Genomic DNA, 20,106 nt, shown 5'->3' with positions numbered 1-20,106 from the left:
AGGTTAAGTTTGAGGTGTCAGTGAGGCATCCGAGTAGAGATGTCCTGGAGGCAGGAGGAAATGTGAGACTGCAGAGAAGGAGAGATGGGGGCTGGAGAGGGAGATTTGGAAATCATCTCCACAGAGATGGTAGTTGAAGCTGAGGGAGTGAAAGAGTTCTCCAAGCGAGTGGGTGTAGAGGGAAAAATAGAAAGGGATGTAGGGCTGATAAGTAGCAAATCGGACTGAATCTACTTTCATCCCCCCATCTGGTGGAGGTGTTGATAAGCAGTGAATGGAACAAAAGATGGTCAGAAGGGAAAGTGAGGGAGAAGCCAAGGGCTAGATCAACCCACAAAGTGCTATATCAGCTCTCAAGAACGGCACCGTGAAGACAGAAACATACCTCTCGCAGAGCTTCAGCATAGGAACTCATATCTGTTAGAATAACCAACACATGCTTCTCACACTGATAGGCCAGGAACTCTGCTGTGGTTAGAGCCAGACGGGGAGTGATAATACGCTCAATGCTTTTTTTTAATTGAAAAAACAAAAACAAAGAAACAATGACATTACAATCCAAAGTCATTCAAATGTAAAAGGCCACCCCCAAAGCAGTTAACTGGCATTTCCAGAGACTACAGAATTGTGTTTTCCTACGCTTTACTAAAAAAGAGGGCAAAGCCAATTTTCTGTCTAAAAGCCAGTATAGAGCCCCTATATAACTTTCTCAAGACTATAAGGATCACAGGTGGATTGTTTGCCAAATGTCACCCCCGACCTAAGAAACCCTGCAGAATGGACCAGCCTGGCCAGCCTCCTTGGCAGGACCTGAGGACACTTGCTATTCTGACAGACCTTCCTGGGTGGCCGCAGAAACTGTCTCCTTTACTTACGTTGGGTCATTGGCTAAGTTCAAAAACAGGCAGACATTATCCATGGAGCCATTTTCTTCGAAGTCCGATTTGAAGAAGCGAGCGGTCTCCATGTTTACCTACAAAAATATTGAGCACATCAAGACTTGAAGGGAAAGGAACCGTGGGCCACATAGGCTGCATCTGGGACAGATGAGGCTTAACATTTTAAGTCTTTTTTTTAATATATAGACAGTGTTTGTTAAGTGCCAGGCACAGTACTAAGTACTCTGTACTAAGTACTGTACTTAGTACAGTAGTACTGTGTACTAAGTACATAGTACTGTGTACATAGTACACAGTATGTGCCAGGCACAGTACTAAGCACCAGGTTAAGTACAAGATAACCAGGTTGGACAGTCCCATATGGGCCTAATGGTCTTACTCCCCATTTTTACAGATGAAGGAACTGAGGGCCAGAGAAGTGAAGTGACTTATCCGAGATCACTTGGGCAGAGCCAGAATTAGAACCCAGGTCCCGCTGACTCATCATCATCATCATCAATCGTATTTATTGAGCGCTTACTGTGTGCAGAGCACCGTACTAAGCGCTTGGGAAGTACAAGTTGGCACGTGCTGGATCCACTAGGCCACGCTCCTTCTTTCATCAGACAAGCTAAGGCAGCAGCCCAAAAGAGCCAGTAGCTACAACTGTTCACAAAGAGAAGAGTTCCCCTGCGTCTGGAGTCGGGTGAATTTATTTTAAACCCTTTATCTGATTTTGACACACGCTCGAGATCTCGGGGGGGGGGGGAGAAAGGCGGCCATCTAGTTGCGTGGCAACACTGCAGGAGGCCACAGCTAGTAAAGCAGTGCTAAAACAATCTGTGTACATGTTCAGCGGTCCTCCAGAACACTTTAAAAACTTGAAATGAGCAAGCCCAACGAGCCGTATTGCAGAAGATCCCTCTTGTGGATCCAACTACAGAATTCACTCCATCGACGCGACAGCCTGAAGTGGCTGTTTTCCTTCCGCTCCGCAACCCTTCGACTGCACTCACCCCCATAGCTGCAAACACGATGGCGAAGTTCTCTTCGCTGTAGTCCATCACATCTTTGGCTTTCTTCACTAAACCAGCCTGGCGACAGATCTGTGCTGCAATCTGATTGCGTTACAGGGAGCGAAGAGCGTGACTCATTAACTGCCAATATCTAGGGATCTTTCCTTTTCCCGGGGATCTGTTCTCACCCGCCTGAGACTGTGAATCATTTGGGGGGGCAGTGTCTGTATCTGACTAATGGAGGGCCCCGCGCCATCACCGCTCCGTCTCGGCTATCACCTTTCCGCTGGGACACAGAGTGTGACGAGCCAGCGGGCGGACAGACACGGCTGCAGCCCACGTGTGGTCTTTGCCCAAGTTCGTCAGCATTGGATCCCAAAGTGCTGGACCAATGGGGCTTAAGGCCCGTGGCACACACTGAATATTATAATAATCATAACGGTATGTTAAGCACTTACTATGTGTTAAGCACTGTTCTAAGCAGTGGGGGAGATGCAAGCTAATCAGGCTGGACACCGTCCACGTCCCACATGGGGCTCAGAGCATTACTCCCCATTTTAGAGCTGAGGAAACTGAGCCACAGGTAAGCAATAATAATTACGGTATCAAGCGCTTACTACGTGCCACGCCCTGTACTAAGCGCTGGGGTGGACACGAGCAAATTGGTTTGGACATGGTCCCCGTCCCCCGTGGAACTCATGGTCTGAATCCCCACTTTACAGATGAGGTCACAGGCACAGAGAAGTAGGTGACTTGCCCAGGGTCGCACAGCAGACAAGTGGCAGGGCTGGGATTAGAACCCGTGACCTTGACTAAACCATGCTGCTTCTCTGTGACTTGCCCAAGGTCACACAGCTGACAGATGGCAGAGCTGGAGGAGAAAACCCAGGACCCACTGACTCCCAAGCCACTAGGCCAAGCTACTTTGGGGCACAGGCATTTTGATAGGTTGATGCACCTTTCTCCAATTCCTTCTAGAGTTCGATCTCACATAAAATTGGATTCTGTTTTAAAGGATTTCAGCAGACAAGATAAGGGTGGCAAAGAAGCCCTCCACAGTATAACTTTTGCCTCTGAAATCAACTGGAAGACAAAAGACCAGGGGATAATGGAATTATTAGAGCAATATGTGACGGAAAGACTAGAGAGAGCCTTGAAATACACAATTATGAAATTATTTTAAACCACAGCTCTAAGTGCACTCTACAAAAATATATTCCAGTACCTACCTCATTGTGTGGTAAACCAGCAGCAGAGAAAATGGGAATCTTTTGTCCTCTTGCAATACTGTTCATACCATCTATGGCAGAAATGCCAGTCTGAATCATCTCCTCGGGGTAGATTCGACACTGAGGATTGATTGGTTGACCTAATGAATTCCCAAAAGAACAATAATTTTACTTACCTAGGTTTTGCTCACACAGATACCAAAAGGTCAGAGCCAAATCAAACTGTTTCTCCTACATTTAAATTCCTATTTCAAAATTGATCTCCTTTTCAAATTGAGCTGCGGGAGTACTTTTATCAGAATTTTGTATCTCTTGAAACCACTGGACTGTAGCAATACACAAAACCAAGGCAAAAATAGGTTTCTAGTCCTCTACCTCAAAGCCAAGGTTACAATACTTAAGACACTAATTTTCAAGACATCCCTTGGGAAGGTTGTAACTGGAATAACTTGCAGTCACTCACATTCCACCCTCAAAATTCCAGAAAGCAAAAACTCTATCCCATCTACTGCCTGTGGAGTTAAAAGCACATACCCATGATGTCAAGAAAATCTTCAGCCAGGACCACAGGGCCTCTATCAATGGGTTTCCCTGATCCATTGAAGACACGACCTATTATATTTAAAAAAAAAAAAATCACAGTAGTACCCACAGGACAATCCAGCTACTTTCCAACTCTGGCAATTTTGACAAGACTATATATATAAAATATACAAATAATATTTTTATATAATACATAAAATGAGTAAGCGCGACTTGCTACATACCAAGCATATCCTCGGACACTGGGGTTCGAAGAATATCGCCAGTAAACTCACAAGAGGTTTTCTTGGCATCAATGCCAGAAGTTCCTTCAAATACCTACCAGGATGGGAGGAATATAATCAAAGAACTGGAAACGCTACAAGGATGGGAATCCATGCTCAGAATAGCACAATAACATAGGGGGCACTTTAATACCTTTTTTGGACAATTTGGTGAACAAACAAGGACCACAAGGATGAACTTCATTTCCCTTTTCTCCCCAATGCTTTGAGGCATATTAGTACCTTTTTCAGCCACAATTTTCTCCTGAATCACTGGACCCTGTCCTTGCTTTGTTACAGCAGAGCTGGGTGAGGACAAGTAGCAGGAGTGTTTGTTGGTACTCACTGGATGCAGTGCACCATACTGAGCACTCGGGAGAAACAGATCAAGTGACATGACAATTTGGGATGCTGAGAAGGCAAGCTGGAGATGATGGGCTATGAGGAGAGCCTTGACTACGGGGAGGGTTGTGGGGGAAAGAAATGGAAGTAGAGGTACAGTCAACAGACACTCAGAAGGAAAGAGGGAAGCAGGTTGGGGAGGGGCGCGTAAAGACGGCAGATATAAAAGGAGGGGTGAACTGGTGAAAAGCCTTGATGCTAACTGTGTAGAGTTTTTACTTGATGGGGAGGGGCAGTGGAGGGCTTTGAGGCTTGGAAAGATGCTACTTGCCGTTGTAGTATGGATTGGAGAGGGGACAGATGGGAGGGACTGGAGGCAGGGAGGCCAGTAAGGAGGCTGACAGTCGTGTCGTCACAATACGACCAGAGCTTCAGCCAAGAGAGGTCGCGGTTCGAGTGGAGAGGAAGTGGCGAATCTGGGAGATGTTGAATCTGGCCGCTTCCACAACTTCAGAGTGCAATCGCCTTGGCCCTGAGGACACCCCCAACCCCCTCCACACCTGCAGTCGCCACATCGGGCCCCATCTTCTTCTGTTTTAGCCCGGCATGGTGGCACGAACAGCAGTGGGCCTTCCACACTTAAGGAGACAGGATGGCTACTGGCCCCTGAACGGTTCCGCCTGGGCAGGGAGGAGTACCAAACGCTTCTTTTAATCACAATATTCTGCTGTTCTTACATACTCATCGTGGTCCTTGTTTCACCTCTCCTTATGTGTCTGTCACCAACATACCCCTTGGGTGCCAGGAACCATCTTTAATTCTCTTCTGAGAAACCTTTTCACCTTTAGTACAGTGCATTGCACGCAGAGTAGGTGCTTTAAAAACACTAATCACGGAAATCATGAAAAGCACTTCCGTGGTGGGCCAGAGCTTAAAACTGATGTTAGGTGGAGTCAGCTTAACACTAACCAGATCGAAGAGCTAACTTTTAAGAGAAACTGAAGGGAAGGTCAATTTAACGCCCTTGTATGTAATTCATTCCTATGGGTCCACTACCTGTGAACTACCACTGTGACACTATATCAGCTCCAGTTTATCTACTAGAATTTTACAGTCAGCCACAGAATTAAGAACACAGGTGACTGATATTTGCTAAGAGCAAATATCTCATGAAATGGCAGGTACCGGTCTTTACTAATAGAAAACAGACATCGACATTTAACAAGCCCAGAGATTCTTCACAGGGTGAAAGCTGGACAGATGGGGACAGCACTGATTACAACTTACCTGAACTACTGCTTTAGTGCCACTAACTTCTAGAACCTGTCCGCTTCTCTTTGTGCCATCAGGAAGTGTCAAGTGAACAATTTCGGCATACCTGGGAAACTAAACCAAAAACAGATGACGGCAATAAAGCACACTGAAAAACAATAATTCACAGCAACTACTACAAGTGTGTGGTATTCCAAGCTTACTCTACATACGGTTCCTACCTTCAAGCAATTTAATCGCTACATGACATACCTATTTAAACTGTAGGCAAAAAACACTGGCTGGCTGTCAGATAAGCCTAGAACTGCACACCTGCCAATGCCTCAAAAGAGGAAGACAAGAACCAACCAGCTGAAAAGACCATTTGTATTTTGCTGGACAAAAGGGGCAGTAGCTGATGTGGGTGTGGGCAAGTGACCTGTTTCACCAGGAAGTATGTGAGTCTCATTTCTCACCAGCATAAGTCCATGGGAGTGAGGGGCAGGGCACCTCACTAACCCCCCTCCCCCAGGAGCAGAAAATGGGAACCAGGTATCCCCTTCACTAGAAGTACTGGTCACGGAGTGGAAAAGAGGGCCACTCTTAGCATGTCGCCTTTTTAGAGGCTGGAGGAACAAGTAAGGAGGGAATATTAAGGATTCAACTTCACACTCGTCCCCAACAGCCTGAGTCTGAGCAGGACTCAGTCTCAGCCTGCCTTCAACATTTTTTTAAAATGTTATTTATTATGCAAATAAACAATTAAGCACTTAAACCTCACCTCTGCCAATAATGCTATCACAAAACTTAGCAGGATAGCTAGGTGTCAAAAATAATGAGAAGAACTTGGCTTAGTAGGTAGAGTACAGGCCTGGGGGCCAAAAGGATCTGGGTTCTAATCCCAGCTCCGCCACATATATGCTGTATAACCCTTTACAAGTCACTTAACTTCTCTGGGCCTCACTTATTGCATCTGTAAAATGGGGATTAAAACTGGGAGCCCCATGTGGGACAGGGACTGCTGTCCAAACTGATTAACTTGTATCTACCTCAGAGCTTAGAGCAGTGCTTGGCACATAGCAAGCACTTAAGAAGTACCATAATTAACATTATTACTGTTAATGAAATTACAAAATTAATCATCATGAACAGGAGTTAAGGGCAGGTTTTGTACATCTGATTGTACTAGGCTAAGCCAATTTACAAATAACAGGTTTCTACTGACAACAGCCCTGAAGAATGATTTACATTTATTTCAAAAATTTTACATATAAGCTGTGGAGAATTAAAAAAAAGGAGGGGTGCGGGGGTTGTACCTAGCATACAGAAGTTAGTTTAGAGTCTCTTCTTATTAAGAACTATACCTCAAAGCATACCAAGTAGAAACTGAGTTAATGTTCATACAAGTACTTCACATACCACAACTGATTTTAAAGAATATTTTCTGGTCTTTGGAAAGGTCTCTTCCATAATTTGATTTAAAATTTAAATAGAAAATATGGTCACTTAAGAACCCCAATTTCTCAGTTCAAAGCAAAGCAGAAAATGTACATGAGAAGCATTCCTGTGTACCACTTTGAAGAGGAACTGAGGTTTTATGTTCAAGGAAAACTAAAACTCACTGGAAACACTAATCATTTTTTCCATCAAGACTGTCAGATCTATTTTCAGGGCATGTTTCAACAAGCACCTCTATAACCAACGGTTTTCTACTTTTATTTTACAGTCAGTTCTTCTATAATGGGCTTTGGATAAAGTACTATTAAGAAATCACAAAACATTCTTCTCACAACATCTGTCTGGATGCAGTGTGATGAGAAGCTTGGTGCGTGACACCAAATCAAGCCATGCATTCTGTGATGTGAGTTTATGAATACGATGTTCAGGAACACAATCCCACGAAATAGAAGGTAATTATACGTACATCTAGAGCAGATGATTTCATAATGTATTATTAAACACTGAGTTACTGTCTAAATTAGATTTAAACTTAGTCAAAATATCACATGATGGGAGTACTACTTACCTTGACATGATCCAAGATTACCAATGGACCATTGACGCCTGATACCGTCTTGTATGCTGGAAAGGATAAACACAGAGGTGAGCTTTATTTCACAAGGTTTCAGTCAGACAGCAAATTCCCTCTGTTATTCATTCAATAGTATTTACTGAGCGCTGTGTGCAGAGCACTGTACTAAGTGCTATGGAAGTACAAATCGGCAACATATAGAGACGGTCCCTACCCAACAATGGGCTCACAGTCTAGAAGATGACTGGTGGGTTTAAAAAAAAAACAAAACACACAACTATTGCTCTCCCAAGGCAACTTTCCCAAAGCAAGGTAGGCCACTTTTTGCAAATACACTCAGCTCTCCTAAAATGCCAAAGTCTAATTCCTGCAAAACTCCACATAAAGGAAAACTCACAGACATATTCATGGTGTCCAAAGCTGTGAGACAAGCTGTTTTTCCCAACAGTGTTCCATCCCACACCCATACAGGCTCACATTATCAGATTAATGTTCCCTAATGCTAAATCTCAGAGGGAAGACACATTCTACACATTCTTCTAGACTGAGCCCGCTGTTGGGTAGGGACCGTCTCTATATGTTGCCAACTTGTACTTCCCAAGCGCTTAGGACAGTGCTCTGCACGCAGTAAGCGCTCAATAAATACGATTGAATGAATGAATTTTACCAGAACAGGACCAATCATATCTGAGCGTTTTCGGTGTGCAGAGCACTGGACTAAAGAGCTTGGGAAAGTACAATACAACAGAGTTGGCAGACACGATCCCTGCCTACAACGAGCTTACAGTCTAGAGGGGGAGACGGACATCAACATAAGTAAATAACGGATATGGATGTAACTGCTGTGGGGCTGAGGGAGGGATGTATACAGGGTGAAAATCCATGTGCAGGGGCAACACAGAAGGGAGTAAGAGACAAGGAGATGAGGGTTAGTCAAGAAAGGCCTCTTGGATAAGGCTTTGAAGGTGGGGAGAGCGATGGTCTGTCTGCTATGAAGAGGGAGGGTGCTCCAGGCCAGAGGAATGACATGAGTGAGGGGGTGAAGCATCAAGACAGAGAGGTCAAGGTGTAGTGAATAGGTTGGCATCAGAGGATTGAAGTGGGCAGGCTGGGCTATAATAGGAAATCAGGGAGTTAAGAGACTGAGTGCTTTAAAGCCTAAGTAAGGGGTTTCTGTTTGATGTAGAGGTGGATGGGCAACTCCTAGAGGTACAATATAACATCAAACACATTCCCTACCCACAAAGAGCTCACACTCTAGAGTCTAGACTACAGTCTAGAAAAACGCTTTGGATCTTCGCTGATGTCCTTTGTATTTGAGGATACAGGCTACAGCTGCAAGGCAAAGAACAAAGTTCATCTCCACAATTTGGGCAGTACAAAGACAGCTGAGTGAAGAGAACGGCTGGGAAGCTTGTCTGCATAAAGAAAAAGAGAACTCTTGTCATTCTGGCCATCAAACTTCGCAGTGTAACGGGGTAAGTAAGCCTCATAAGAGCAGTACCAAAATAAACACTTCAACAAGTTTCCATTAGGCTTGATGTAATTTCCATGACTTGCCTCAGTTCTTCACAGGTCCTAAACAAATTAGGCCCAGTTTTTCTCATTTACAAACAGACATTTATGGGCAAAGAAATCCAGTATTAATCTTTACATCTGGGAGATTTCAGAGTACAAAGGGCCTGGAAACTTGCTTCATTTATTATAACGTTTCAACTAGCAACAAGCCTGGGACAACTGCAGAACATTAGAAGCTGATGTTTGAATCAATACTTGAAGTGCCTGAGATTAAGTCTAAATGTTAAGTCAAGTGGTGCTAAAATGTAATTGTCTCTAAAAGTACTCAATGCATTAGGTCACAAGATTAGAGAAAGTACACCTATTGTCTCTAAGGAAGGCATGTTTACACAGGGATTAGCGTTCCCCCAAAGCTCTTGAGAAAATAGGAACAATAACTGCCTACCTTTTTAAAAACCCTGGGCTCAATTTCAACTGAGTGACACTAGAACTTGGATCAAAAAATGTGTTAAAATTTTCAAATGCCTTTGAACTAACTGGGAAGCAGGTGGGAGACGCAGCTTGGCCCAGTGGAAAGAGCACTGGCCTAGGAGTCGGAGGACTGTACTTCCCAAGCGCTTAGTACAGTGCTCTGCACACAGTAAGCGCTCAATAAATACGATTGATTGATTGATTGATTCTAATCCTAGCTACATCATGTGCCTGCTAGGTGACTCTGGGCAAATCACTCCACTGGGCATCAGTTACCTCATCTGTACCATAGGGAGTAAGGCTGTGAACCCCAAGTGGGACAAGAATTGTGTCCAATCTGATTATCTTGTACCTAGCATAATGCCTGGCACATAGTAAGCATTTACCAAATTCCATTAAAAAAAAAATCTACATCTGCCTTAATTTAGTAAAGTCTGAAAGCAAATTATACTCAGAGTTCTAGCCTGAAAACCCAACACTTCAGATTTTCAGAGATCTTTCTGTGGTTTTACTTGTTCTCCTAGAACTGTTTCCCCTTTTTCTTACTCCACAGATACTTACTCCAAGACCTCTTGCTCAAAACCCAGCCTCATTTAATCTATGTCAATATAGGAAGCATGTCACAAGATTTAACTGGTCATAAGAAAAAAATGTGACCAAGAGAGAGATCATTAATCATGGTTTTTTTTCCTCCCTGGAAATAGTGAGCATATGAAAGCTATCCACTCTCAGAACATAAAAGCAGGGTACAGGGTGTCAAAGAAAACTCACATGAGGCATTAAAGATAACAGGGGAAAAAAATAATCTTGCAAAATACACGCAGTCTTATAAACCACCATTTACCTCTGGCAAACCACACACCATATGACAGAACGAGAAGCTATTTCCATCAAGTTTCTACTGTAACTGGAAGGCTGATGGGCTGGTCATTTTGGAAGTTGCTTTCCCAAATGGGACAGGGACTGTGTCCGACCTAACTTCTATCTACCCCAGTGCTCAGAACAGCGCTTGACACATAGTAAGCGTTTAACAAACGCCATAATAAAGTACTTATCTGAAGCAGAATTGGTAGGTCGTTACACAGTCTTTAAACTTTTCAGTTTGTGTCTAATTTTAAGTTTGTGGGAAAAAAAAGGTGGGTATATGGACAGTATTAATTTGGCACCAATCTCTCTTTCACTTACTAATTTTACCATTGGCTCAAGAAGGGTCCCTTTTCACTACTCAGATAAAATATCAGGTAGATACTAGTCAGATCAGGAAGCCTATCACTCTTGCTTAGTCTAAATTAGATTTATACAGAAACTAAAAGGATAAGAAAAATCACAAATCTCCTCTAAATAGGAGTCTAAAATGTCTTGGGGAGGGGAGATTAGGTTTGAGTTTGCTTGCAATGTGAAAATCTACAAACTGCTCCCAAACACTTGATGGAACAGCTCTAGTTAACCTTTGCGCATTTCTTCCCAACGGTTTATGTCTCCAAGGAGAAGATAGATGTTTTCTGTAATCTACACACTAGGAAGAGCAGAGAAGGTCAGAATTAATAGATTTTTACTTGAAATATTGTTTAACCATATTTCTTCATGACTGGTACCTTCCCAAAGTCATCAGTTTAAACATATGCTCACAGGGGTGTTTCCCCCTGAAAATATAATACAAGGATCAAGAAACACCCCCACACTTTATCAGTGAGGGAGGAAAAAAACAACAACCCTACCCTCCACTAGGAATTTCACAATCAGAACGATGTATAGCAGGGGCAGCTTTTATCAAAAGCTTCGATCCTAATCCTCAAGAACAAACATTTTCAGTGTAAAACTAAAAATCAAATCCACTCAAGCTTCACAGAAACTTCATTCTGGTCAGAGGACATTCCCTTCCCCCACAACCCCACATTATTTTTCCAGTTACAATATCGCCACTGAAGGTTGTGAAATAGCCAAAAAGGGAAACTCAACAATTACAACACTTGCACAATGTAAGAACTACCTTCTTAGCTTTTCTGCCTTATTAGCCAACAGAGTCCTACAGTAATCCTGAATAACTCGTCTCTTTCACAAGAGAATATCTATCTACCCCTTTGAAATCGGTCCTGAACCCTCAACTATTACTGTTATTTATGCTACACTTACTTCATTATTTGTTACCATATGAGAGGCTACAAAGTTACTTAACCAAACCTCAGTTCTGAGATTTCCAGTTCAAAATCATGTTTCGTCTCCAACTAAAAACTCAGTCTTCTGCCCCTGAGTTTAAAAAAAAAAAAAAACACAAAACAAAAACCCACAAAGTGAACAGTCTTTGTCTTCAGGATTAAATCAAAGTTAAAGAGAGGAGAGGAATCATCTAGTGTAAACATGTAATTTTTTTCCCCATTCATTGAACTGTATTTATTGAGTGCTTACTGTTCGCACAGCACTGTATTAAATGCTTGGGAGAGTATGATACATCAATAAACACATTCCCTGCCCACAAGGAGCTTAGGTTTGGGGGTGGGGGGGAGAGACATCAATACAAATAAATTACAGATATGTACGTAAGTGTTGTGGAGCTGGGAAGGGGAAGACCAAGGGGAGCATGTCAGGGTGTCACAGAAGGGAATGGGAGAAGAAGAAATGGGGGGCTTAGTCTGGGAAGGCCTCTTGGAGGAGATGTACCTTCAATAAGGCTTTGAAGTGGGGGTGAGAAATTGTCAGTTGGAATTGAGGAGGGAATTCCAGGCCAGAGGCAGGATTTGGGCAAGCGGTCGGCAGAGGGACAGGCAAGATCGAGGCATAGTGAGAAGCTTGGCATTGGAGGAATGAAGTGTGCGGGTAGTAGAAAAAGAGTAGCAAGGTAAGATAGGAAGAGGCTAGCTGATTGAGTCCTTTAAAGCTGATGGTAAGGAGTTTCTGTTTGAAGCGGAGGTGGATGGGCAGCCATTGGAAGAGTGGAGTGGCGTGGACTTAATATTTCTTCGGAAAAATGATTTGGGCAGCAGAGTGAAGTACGGACTGGAGTGGGGAGAGACAAGAGGCTGAGAGGTCAGAAACAAGGATGATTTCTTTCGCTTGGCTGCTGTGACGATCATTAGCCCATCTTCCTGCCCCAACCCGATTTTTAAAATTCAATTTAAAAGCTGGGCATCTCTTTCTGCCACATGGAGATACACTTAGATATCAATTAGGATATAGTCACAATAAATCCTGTTGACCCGGCATCTTTTTCAAATGGAAAAGTTTAAGACGACTGCCGTACGCAGGGCACCGTACACACTATATAATCGATCGTATTTATTGAGCACTTACTGTGTGCAGAGCAATGTACAATAGCAGAGATTTGGTAGACACGGTCCCTGTCCACAAGGAGTTTACAGTCTACAAGCTTTAGAAGACATGATCCATGCCCTCAAGGATCTTATAGTCTAGCAGAAGGAGACAAGGTACAGGTAGGCATAAGTAATAGTAATATATAATAGTATATAAGATGGCTCTATAAGGGCCACAGGGGGTTATGGTAGCAAGTGATTAAAACTAGACACTGAAACAAAATTTACTAAAAGAGGAAAATTCAAGCATTACTTGCCATTTACTAAACATTTATTGATAGCTTTAACTTTATATATATATATATATATGTGTGTATATATAGCGAGCGAGAGAGTGTGACACATATAAACGTGCTGAGGGAGCTGTTGGCATTCATTCATTCAATCGTATTTATTGAGCGCTTACTGTGTGCAGAGCAATGTACTAAGCGCTTAGACCGGGGGTGTGGAAGTCATCTGGGAAATGCCTTCTGGAAGAGAAAGCTTTCAGGAGATCAAGAAATTAAAGTTCTGCTAAAGCTTCTAAAAATCCATGATCCTGACTGAACCTACCTGGAAGTTCTTCCTTTCAACAGTAATACATTAAAGCTTTTGTTACTGACATTATTCTGACTAACTACTGTTTCTGTGTTTATCTTGTTTCTTTTCTTGTCTGTCTATTCATTTCCAACTAACTTTTTAGGGCTTGGTAGAGTATGCTGCACATAATAGGTGCTTAATAAATATTACTGAATCTGACTGATTGTGAGCCCTCTGCAGCTTAATTAACATCCCCATTCTTCTCCGAGCACTCAGAATAGTGCAAAAGGTGAATTAAGCTAAATAAGTGTATTTAATAACAATAATAAAGTTTTAGTGGTCTGAATTTCAAAACTATTCAGCACAAGCTTAGATTCAAGTCATTATGGTTAAGGTCCTTTGAACACCAATTTCTAAAATGATTGTTTATCACCTCTTGATTCCTCCCAAGGTGAATCATTTCAAAAATCAAATCACTGCCACGGTATGGAAAAGCTAATCACTACGTGGGGGTGGAGGGGGAGAATTATCATCATCATCATCATCAATCGTATTTATTGAGCACTTACTATGTGCAGAGCACTGTACTAAGTGCTTGGGAAGTACAAATTGGCAACATACAGAGACAGTCCCTACCCAACAGTGGGCTCACAGTCTAAAAGGGGGAGACAGAGAACAAAAGCAAACATACTAACAAAATAAAATAGAATAGATATGTACAAGTAAAATAGAGTAATAAATATGTACAAACATATATACATATATACAGGTGCTGTGGGGAAGGGAAGGAGGTAAGATGGGGGGGATGGAGAGGGGGACAAGGGGGAGAGGAAGGAAACCATCTGGGTGTGCATCCGGTTTCCAACGATCAGATTCGACTCCCCGTACATTTTAGGAGGATTATTTTTAAAGTCCATTTCAGGGTGAGCCTTTCGGCTGATGCTCTTATTCTGCACACTTTTACAAAGGGATAATTCCAATAAGGCCGCCTGTGTTTTCTGGGAAAAACAAGACTGCAACGAAACGGCAAGATGAGCAGAATGGACGGTATAAGCATTTTAGAATAATATATTCTTGAGACAAATTAACTTCTCCATCTTGGGCAAAGAAGCGGATTGCACCACTGGCTAAACCATATATTCTGCAGAGTATATACAGGCAATAATCAATTTTTATGTAGAGACTTTCCCTCCTGGCCCCACCTCAAACCCCAGAGGCCCATGTATCCTGATTATTCTTCCGCTTCTGCTTCACCCTCATTCAGGGCACCGCTGCAGTGCTGTCACATGACTGATCGGGATGGGCTGAGCCAGACAGGGGAGCCCTTGCTAAACCCTTCATCTGATTTTCTTTTTACCCAAAGAGCCACTCACGGAAAAGCTCTTTGGTCATTAACACATACATATGCAGACTCATCATCCTGGAAGAAAAACAGTCTTCCTAAGCTTAAAGAAAAGGGAGGGGAAGGTGGGGGGGGGGGGGGGGGGGGGCGCTACCCTATCTCCCTTAATTTATCCTTATCCTTTTGGAGAGATTTTAGCTGTACCAGAATCCTTCAAACCCTTAACATCATGTCTTCCTTATTCAATCCAACATATTTATTAACCTCTTAGTACAAAGCCCACAGTGAGCGCTCAATAAATACGACTGTGTGAATGAATCAAGTAAGCACTGTGTGCAGAGCATTGTACTAAGCGCTTGGGAGAGTACACTACCACAATAAACAGATTCCCTGCCCTTAATGAGTTTACAGTCTGCTACCAGCCTGGTTCGCCTAAATGACCCAGATTCTCTTCATACTGGGTTTAGTACAGTGCCTGGCACATAGTGAGCGCTTGACAAATACTGTAACTATTATTATAGAAATGCCATCTGGGGCACGAAGCTGTGCGGTGGAAAGGGTAGAGAAACAGCGTGATTTAGCGGAAAGAGCCCGAGCTTGGGAGTCAGGGGTTGTGGGTTCTAATCCCAGCTCCGGCACTTGTCAGCTGCATGACCTTGGGCAAGTCACTTACCTTCTCTGTGACTCAGTTACCTCATCTGTAAAATGGGGATTAAGACCGTGAGCCCCACGTGGGACAACCTGATTACCCTGTATCTACCCCAGCCTTAGAGAAGTGCTTGGCACATAGTAGGCGCTTAACAAATACCATCATTATTATTAAGTAACCGGGAACCAGGGAAGGAAAGGGGGATAAAAGGAGGGCAGAAGAGGGATAAGGCTTCCTGCGATCACTTCTCAGAGACACGAGGATCCTCTAAAATATTCCCAAGAAAGGGGAAGAGGAAACGAGAAATCATTTGAGCAGTCAGCTGGGGAGGTGGGGGAGCCTGTTGTTGGGTGGGGACTGTCTCTATCTGTTGCCAAATAGTACTTTCCAAGCGCTTAGTCTACTGTTGTGCACACAGTAAGCGCTCAAATATGATTGAATGAATGAATGAATAAATAAATGAATGAATGAGGGCTCCCAGGAAAGTCCGGCTCCCACTCTGGAGTGGAGGTCAGCCATTCATTCAATCGGATTTACTGGGCGCTTACTGTGCGCAGAGCCCTGTACTAAACGGTTGGGTGAAGACACCCACCCATAAAGTGGCATGTTGGCTGCTGCTTGTTGCAGGACTGGTCGGGGACCAGCTGTGCCCCATCACCCCAACCCCGGGTGACAGGCCAGGCTGAATAATAATAATAATAATAATAACAATAAAGGTATTTTTTAAGCACTTAGTATGTGCCACGCATTGTTCTAAGCGCTGGGGGAGATACAAGGTAATCAAGTATCCCGTGTGGGGCTCTCCTCCTCAGCCCGGTCCCACTCTGCCAAGCCTCGGGGTCCACCTCGAGCGCTTAGTACGGCGCGGTAAGCGCTCAACGAACACCCTCGATTGATTGATTGATGTCGGGGTGCAAGGAGAAGTAACCCGTCCACCGTCCGGCAAGAGATTTCATTCACTCATTCATTCAATCGTATTTATTGAGCAATTACTGTGTGCAGAGCACTGGACTAAGCGCTTGGGAAGTACAATCCAGCAACAGATAGAGACAATCCCTACCCAAATCGGGCTCACAGTCTAGAAAAGCAGTGTGGTTCAGTGGCAAGAGCCTGGACTTGGGTGTCAGAGGTCGTGGGTTTGTTTTTTTTTTGGGGGGGGGGTATTTGTTAAGCGCTTACTAGGTGCAAAGCACTGTTCTAAGCGCTGGATTCTAATCCCGGCTCCACCACCTGTCAGTTGTGAGACTTTGGACGAGTCAACTTCTCTGTGCCTCATTTACCTCATCTGTAAAATGGGGATTAAGACTGTGAGCCCCCCGTGGGACAAACCTGATTACCTTGTGTCTCCTCTAGCACTTAGAACAGTGCTTGGCACATAGTAAGCGCTTAACAAATGCCATCATTATTATTCTGTGTCTCAGTTCCCTCATCTGTAAAAGGGGGATGAAGACTGTGAGCTCCATGTGGGACGGCCTGATCACCTTGTATTTTCCCCCAGCGCTTAGAACAGTGCTTCGCACATAGTAAGCATGTAGCTCAGTGGAAAGAGCCCAGACTTTGGAGTCAGAGGTCATGGGTTCAAATCCCAGCTCCGCCAATTGTCAGCTGTGTGACTTTGGGCAAGTCACTTCACTTCTCTGGGCCTCAGGTCCCTCATCTGTAAAATAGGGGTTAAGACCGTGATCCCCCGTGGGACAACCTGATCACCTTGTAACCTCCCTAGCGCTTAGGACAGTGCTTTGCACATAGTAAGCGCTCAATAAATGCCATCATTATTATTATTATTACAAGTCGGCAACATATAGAGACAGTCCCTACCCAACAACGGGCTCACAGTCTAGAAGGAGGGGGCGGGGGGGAAAACAGACAACAAAACAGAACACCAAAATCGTCAGAACAAATAGAATTACGGCTATATGCACATCATTGACAAAATAAATAGAAGAGTAAATACATACAAGTAAAATAAATAGAATAATATATCTGTACAAACATATGGGGAGGGGAAGGAGGTAGGGCGGAGGGGGGGATGGGGAGGAGGAGAGGGAAAAGGGGGCTCAATCTGGGAAGGCCTCCTGGAGGAGGTGAGCTCTCAGTAGGGCTTTGAAGGGAGGAAGAGGGCTAGAGAGAAGCAGGATATGCTCGCTTCGGCAGCACATATTATTATTATTATCATTTATTATTATTATTATTCCTTCATTATTATTATATTAAGCAGCGTGCCTCAGTGGAAAGAGCCTGGGCTCTGGAGTCAGAGGTCATGGGTTCAAACTGGAACAATACAGAGAAGATCAGCATGGCCCCTGTGCAAGGATGACAAGCAAATTCGTGAAGCGTTCCATACTTTTCTATTTATTTTGTTAATGACGTGCATCTAGCTTTATTTCTATGACTTGACACCTGTCCACATGTTTTGTTTTGTTGTCTGTCTCCCCTTTCTAGACTGCGAGCCTGTTGTTGGGTAGGGGCCGTCTCTGTTGCCAACTTGTAATAATAATAATGGCACTTATTAAGGGCTTACTATGTGCCAAGCACTGTTCTAAACGCTGGGGAGGTTACAAGGTGATCAGGTTGTCCCACGGGGAGCTCAGTCTTCATCCCCATTTTACAGTTGCGGGAACTGAGGCCCAGAGAAATGAAGTGACTTGCCCAAAGTCACACAGCTGACAGTTGGTGGAGCTGGGAATTGAACCCATGGCCTCTGACTTTCCACTGAGCCACGCTGTACTTCCCAAGCGCTTAGTCCAGTGCTCTGCACACAGTGAGCGCTCAGTAAATACGATTGAATGAATGAATGAATACAAGTTGGCAACATCTAGAGATGGTCCCTACTCCATGGCAGGCTCCCAGTCTGGAAGGGGGAGACAGAGAACAAAACTAAACATATTAACAAAATAAAATAAATAGAATATGTACAAGTAAAATAGAGTAATAAATTCATTCATTCATTCAATCGTATTTATTGAGAGCTTACTGTGTGCAGAGCACTGGACTAAGCGCTTGGGAAGTACAAGTTGGCAACATACAGAAACGGTCCCTACCCAACAGCAGGCTCACAGTCTAGAAGGCGGAGACGGACAACAAAACTAAACATATTAGCACAATAAAATAAATAGAATAAATATGTACTAGTAAAATAGAGTAATAAATTCATTCCATCGTATTTATTGAGCGCTTACTGTGTGCAGAGCACTGTCCTAAGCGCTTGGGAAGGACAAGTTGGCCACATATAGAGACGGTCACTACCCCACAGCGGGCTCACAGTCTAGAAGGGGGACACAGAGAACAAAACAAAACATATTAACAAAATAAAATAAATAGAATAAATATGTACAAGTAAAATAGAGTAATAAATTCATTCAATCGTAGTTATTGAGCGCTTACTGTGTGCAGAGCACTGTACTAAACACTTGGGAAGTACAAGTTAGTAACATCTAGAGACGGTCCCTACCCAACAGCGGGCTCACAGTGTAGAAGGGGGAGACGGACAACAAAACAAAACATATTAGCACAATAAAACAAATAGAATAAATAGGTACAAGTAAAATAGAGTAATAAATTCATTCCATCATAGTTATTGAGCGCTTACTGTGTGCGGAGCACTGGACTAAGCGCTTGGGAAGTCCAAGTTGGCAACATCTAGAGACGGTTCCTACCCAACAGCGGGCTCACAGACTAGAAGGGGGAGACAGGCAACAAAACAAAAATATTAACAAAATAAAAAAAATAGAATAAATATGTACAAGTAAAATAGAGTAATAAATTCATTCAATCGTAGTTATTGAGTGCTTACTGTGTGCAGAGCACTGTGCTAAGCGCTTGGGAAGGACAACTTGGCCACATATAGAGCCGGTCCCTCCCCAACAGCGGGCTCACAGTCTAGAAGGGGGAGACAGGCAACAAAACTAAATATATTAACACAATAAAATAAATATGTACAAGTAAAATAGAGTACTAAATACATTCATTCAACTGTATTTATTGAGCGCTTACTGTGTGCACAGCACTGTGCTAAGCGCTTGGGAAGTCCAAGTTGGCAACATATAGAGACGGTCCCTACCCGACAGCGGGCTCACTGTCTAGAAGGGGGAGACGGACAACAAAACTAAACATATTAACACAATCAAATAAATAAGTACAAGTAAAATAGAGTAATAAATTCATTCATTCATTCCATCGTATTTATTGAGCACTTACTGTGTGCAGAGCACTGTACTAAGCGCTTGGGAAGGACAAGTTGGCCAAATATAGAGATGGTCCCTACCCAACAGCGGGCTCACAGTCTAGAAGGGGGAGACGGGCAACAAAACTAAACATACTAGCACAATAAAACAAATAGAATAAACATGTACAAGTAAAATAGAGTAATAAATTCATTCAATTGTAGTTCTTGAGCGGTTACTGTGTGCAAAGCACTGTACTAAGCGCTTGGGAAGGACAAGTTGGCAACAGATAGAGACGGTCCCTACCCAACAGCGGGTTCACAGTCTAGAAGGGGGAGACGGGCAACAAAACTAAACATATAAGCACAATAAAACAAACAGAATAAATATGTACAAGTAAAATAGAGTAACAAATTCATTCCATCGTAGTTATTGAGCGCTTACTGTGTGCAGAGCACTGTGCTGAGCGCTTGGGAAGGATAAGTTGGAGAAGCTGCTGTGGCTCAGTGGAAAGGGCCCGGCCTTTGGAGTCAGAGGTCATGGGTTCAAATCCCGGCTCCGCCAACTGTCAGCTGCGTGACT

The 20,106-nt window shown here is 43.4% G+C and overlaps 1 protein-coding gene and 1 non-coding gene across 2 annotated transcripts in view; one reads left to right on the top strand and one right to left on the bottom strand.

Moving 5' to 3' along the window:
* Positions 1–20,106, bottom strand: part of ATP6V1B2 (ATPase H+ transporting V1 subunit B2) — a 29,875-nt gene that overhangs the window by 8,853 nt on the left and 916 nt on the right. The window contains exons 2-9 of the mRNA XM_038746296.1: positions 7,549–7,604; positions 5,559–5,657; positions 3,891–3,984; positions 3,658–3,735; positions 3,124–3,263; positions 1,895–1,996; positions 876–973; positions 386–509 (exon numbers count right to left, since the gene is read on the bottom strand). Of these exons, the coding sequence (XP_038602224.1) occupies positions 386–509; positions 876–973; positions 1,895–1,996; positions 3,124–3,263; positions 3,658–3,735; positions 3,891–3,984; positions 5,559–5,657; positions 7,549–7,604 (791 nt within the window). The remainder of the gene's footprint in view (positions 1–385; positions 510–875; positions 974–1,894; positions 1,997–3,123; positions 3,264–3,657; positions 3,736–3,890; positions 3,985–5,558; positions 5,658–7,548; positions 7,605–20,106) is intronic.
* Positions 17,604–17,709, top strand: LOC119929236. Its single transcript, XR_005451369.1, has one exon. It is a non-coding gene; the product is annotated as a U6 spliceosomal RNA (small nuclear RNA).

Source organism: Tachyglossus aculeatus, chromosome 5 (assembly GCF_015852505.1).
Source record: "Tachyglossus aculeatus isolate mTacAcu1 chromosome 5, mTacAcu1.pri, whole genome shotgun sequence".
NCBI classification, from domain to species: Eukaryota; Metazoa; Chordata; class Mammalia; order Monotremata; family Tachyglossidae; genus Tachyglossus; species Tachyglossus aculeatus.
This window is presented reverse-complemented; position numbering and strand designations above follow the sequence as displayed.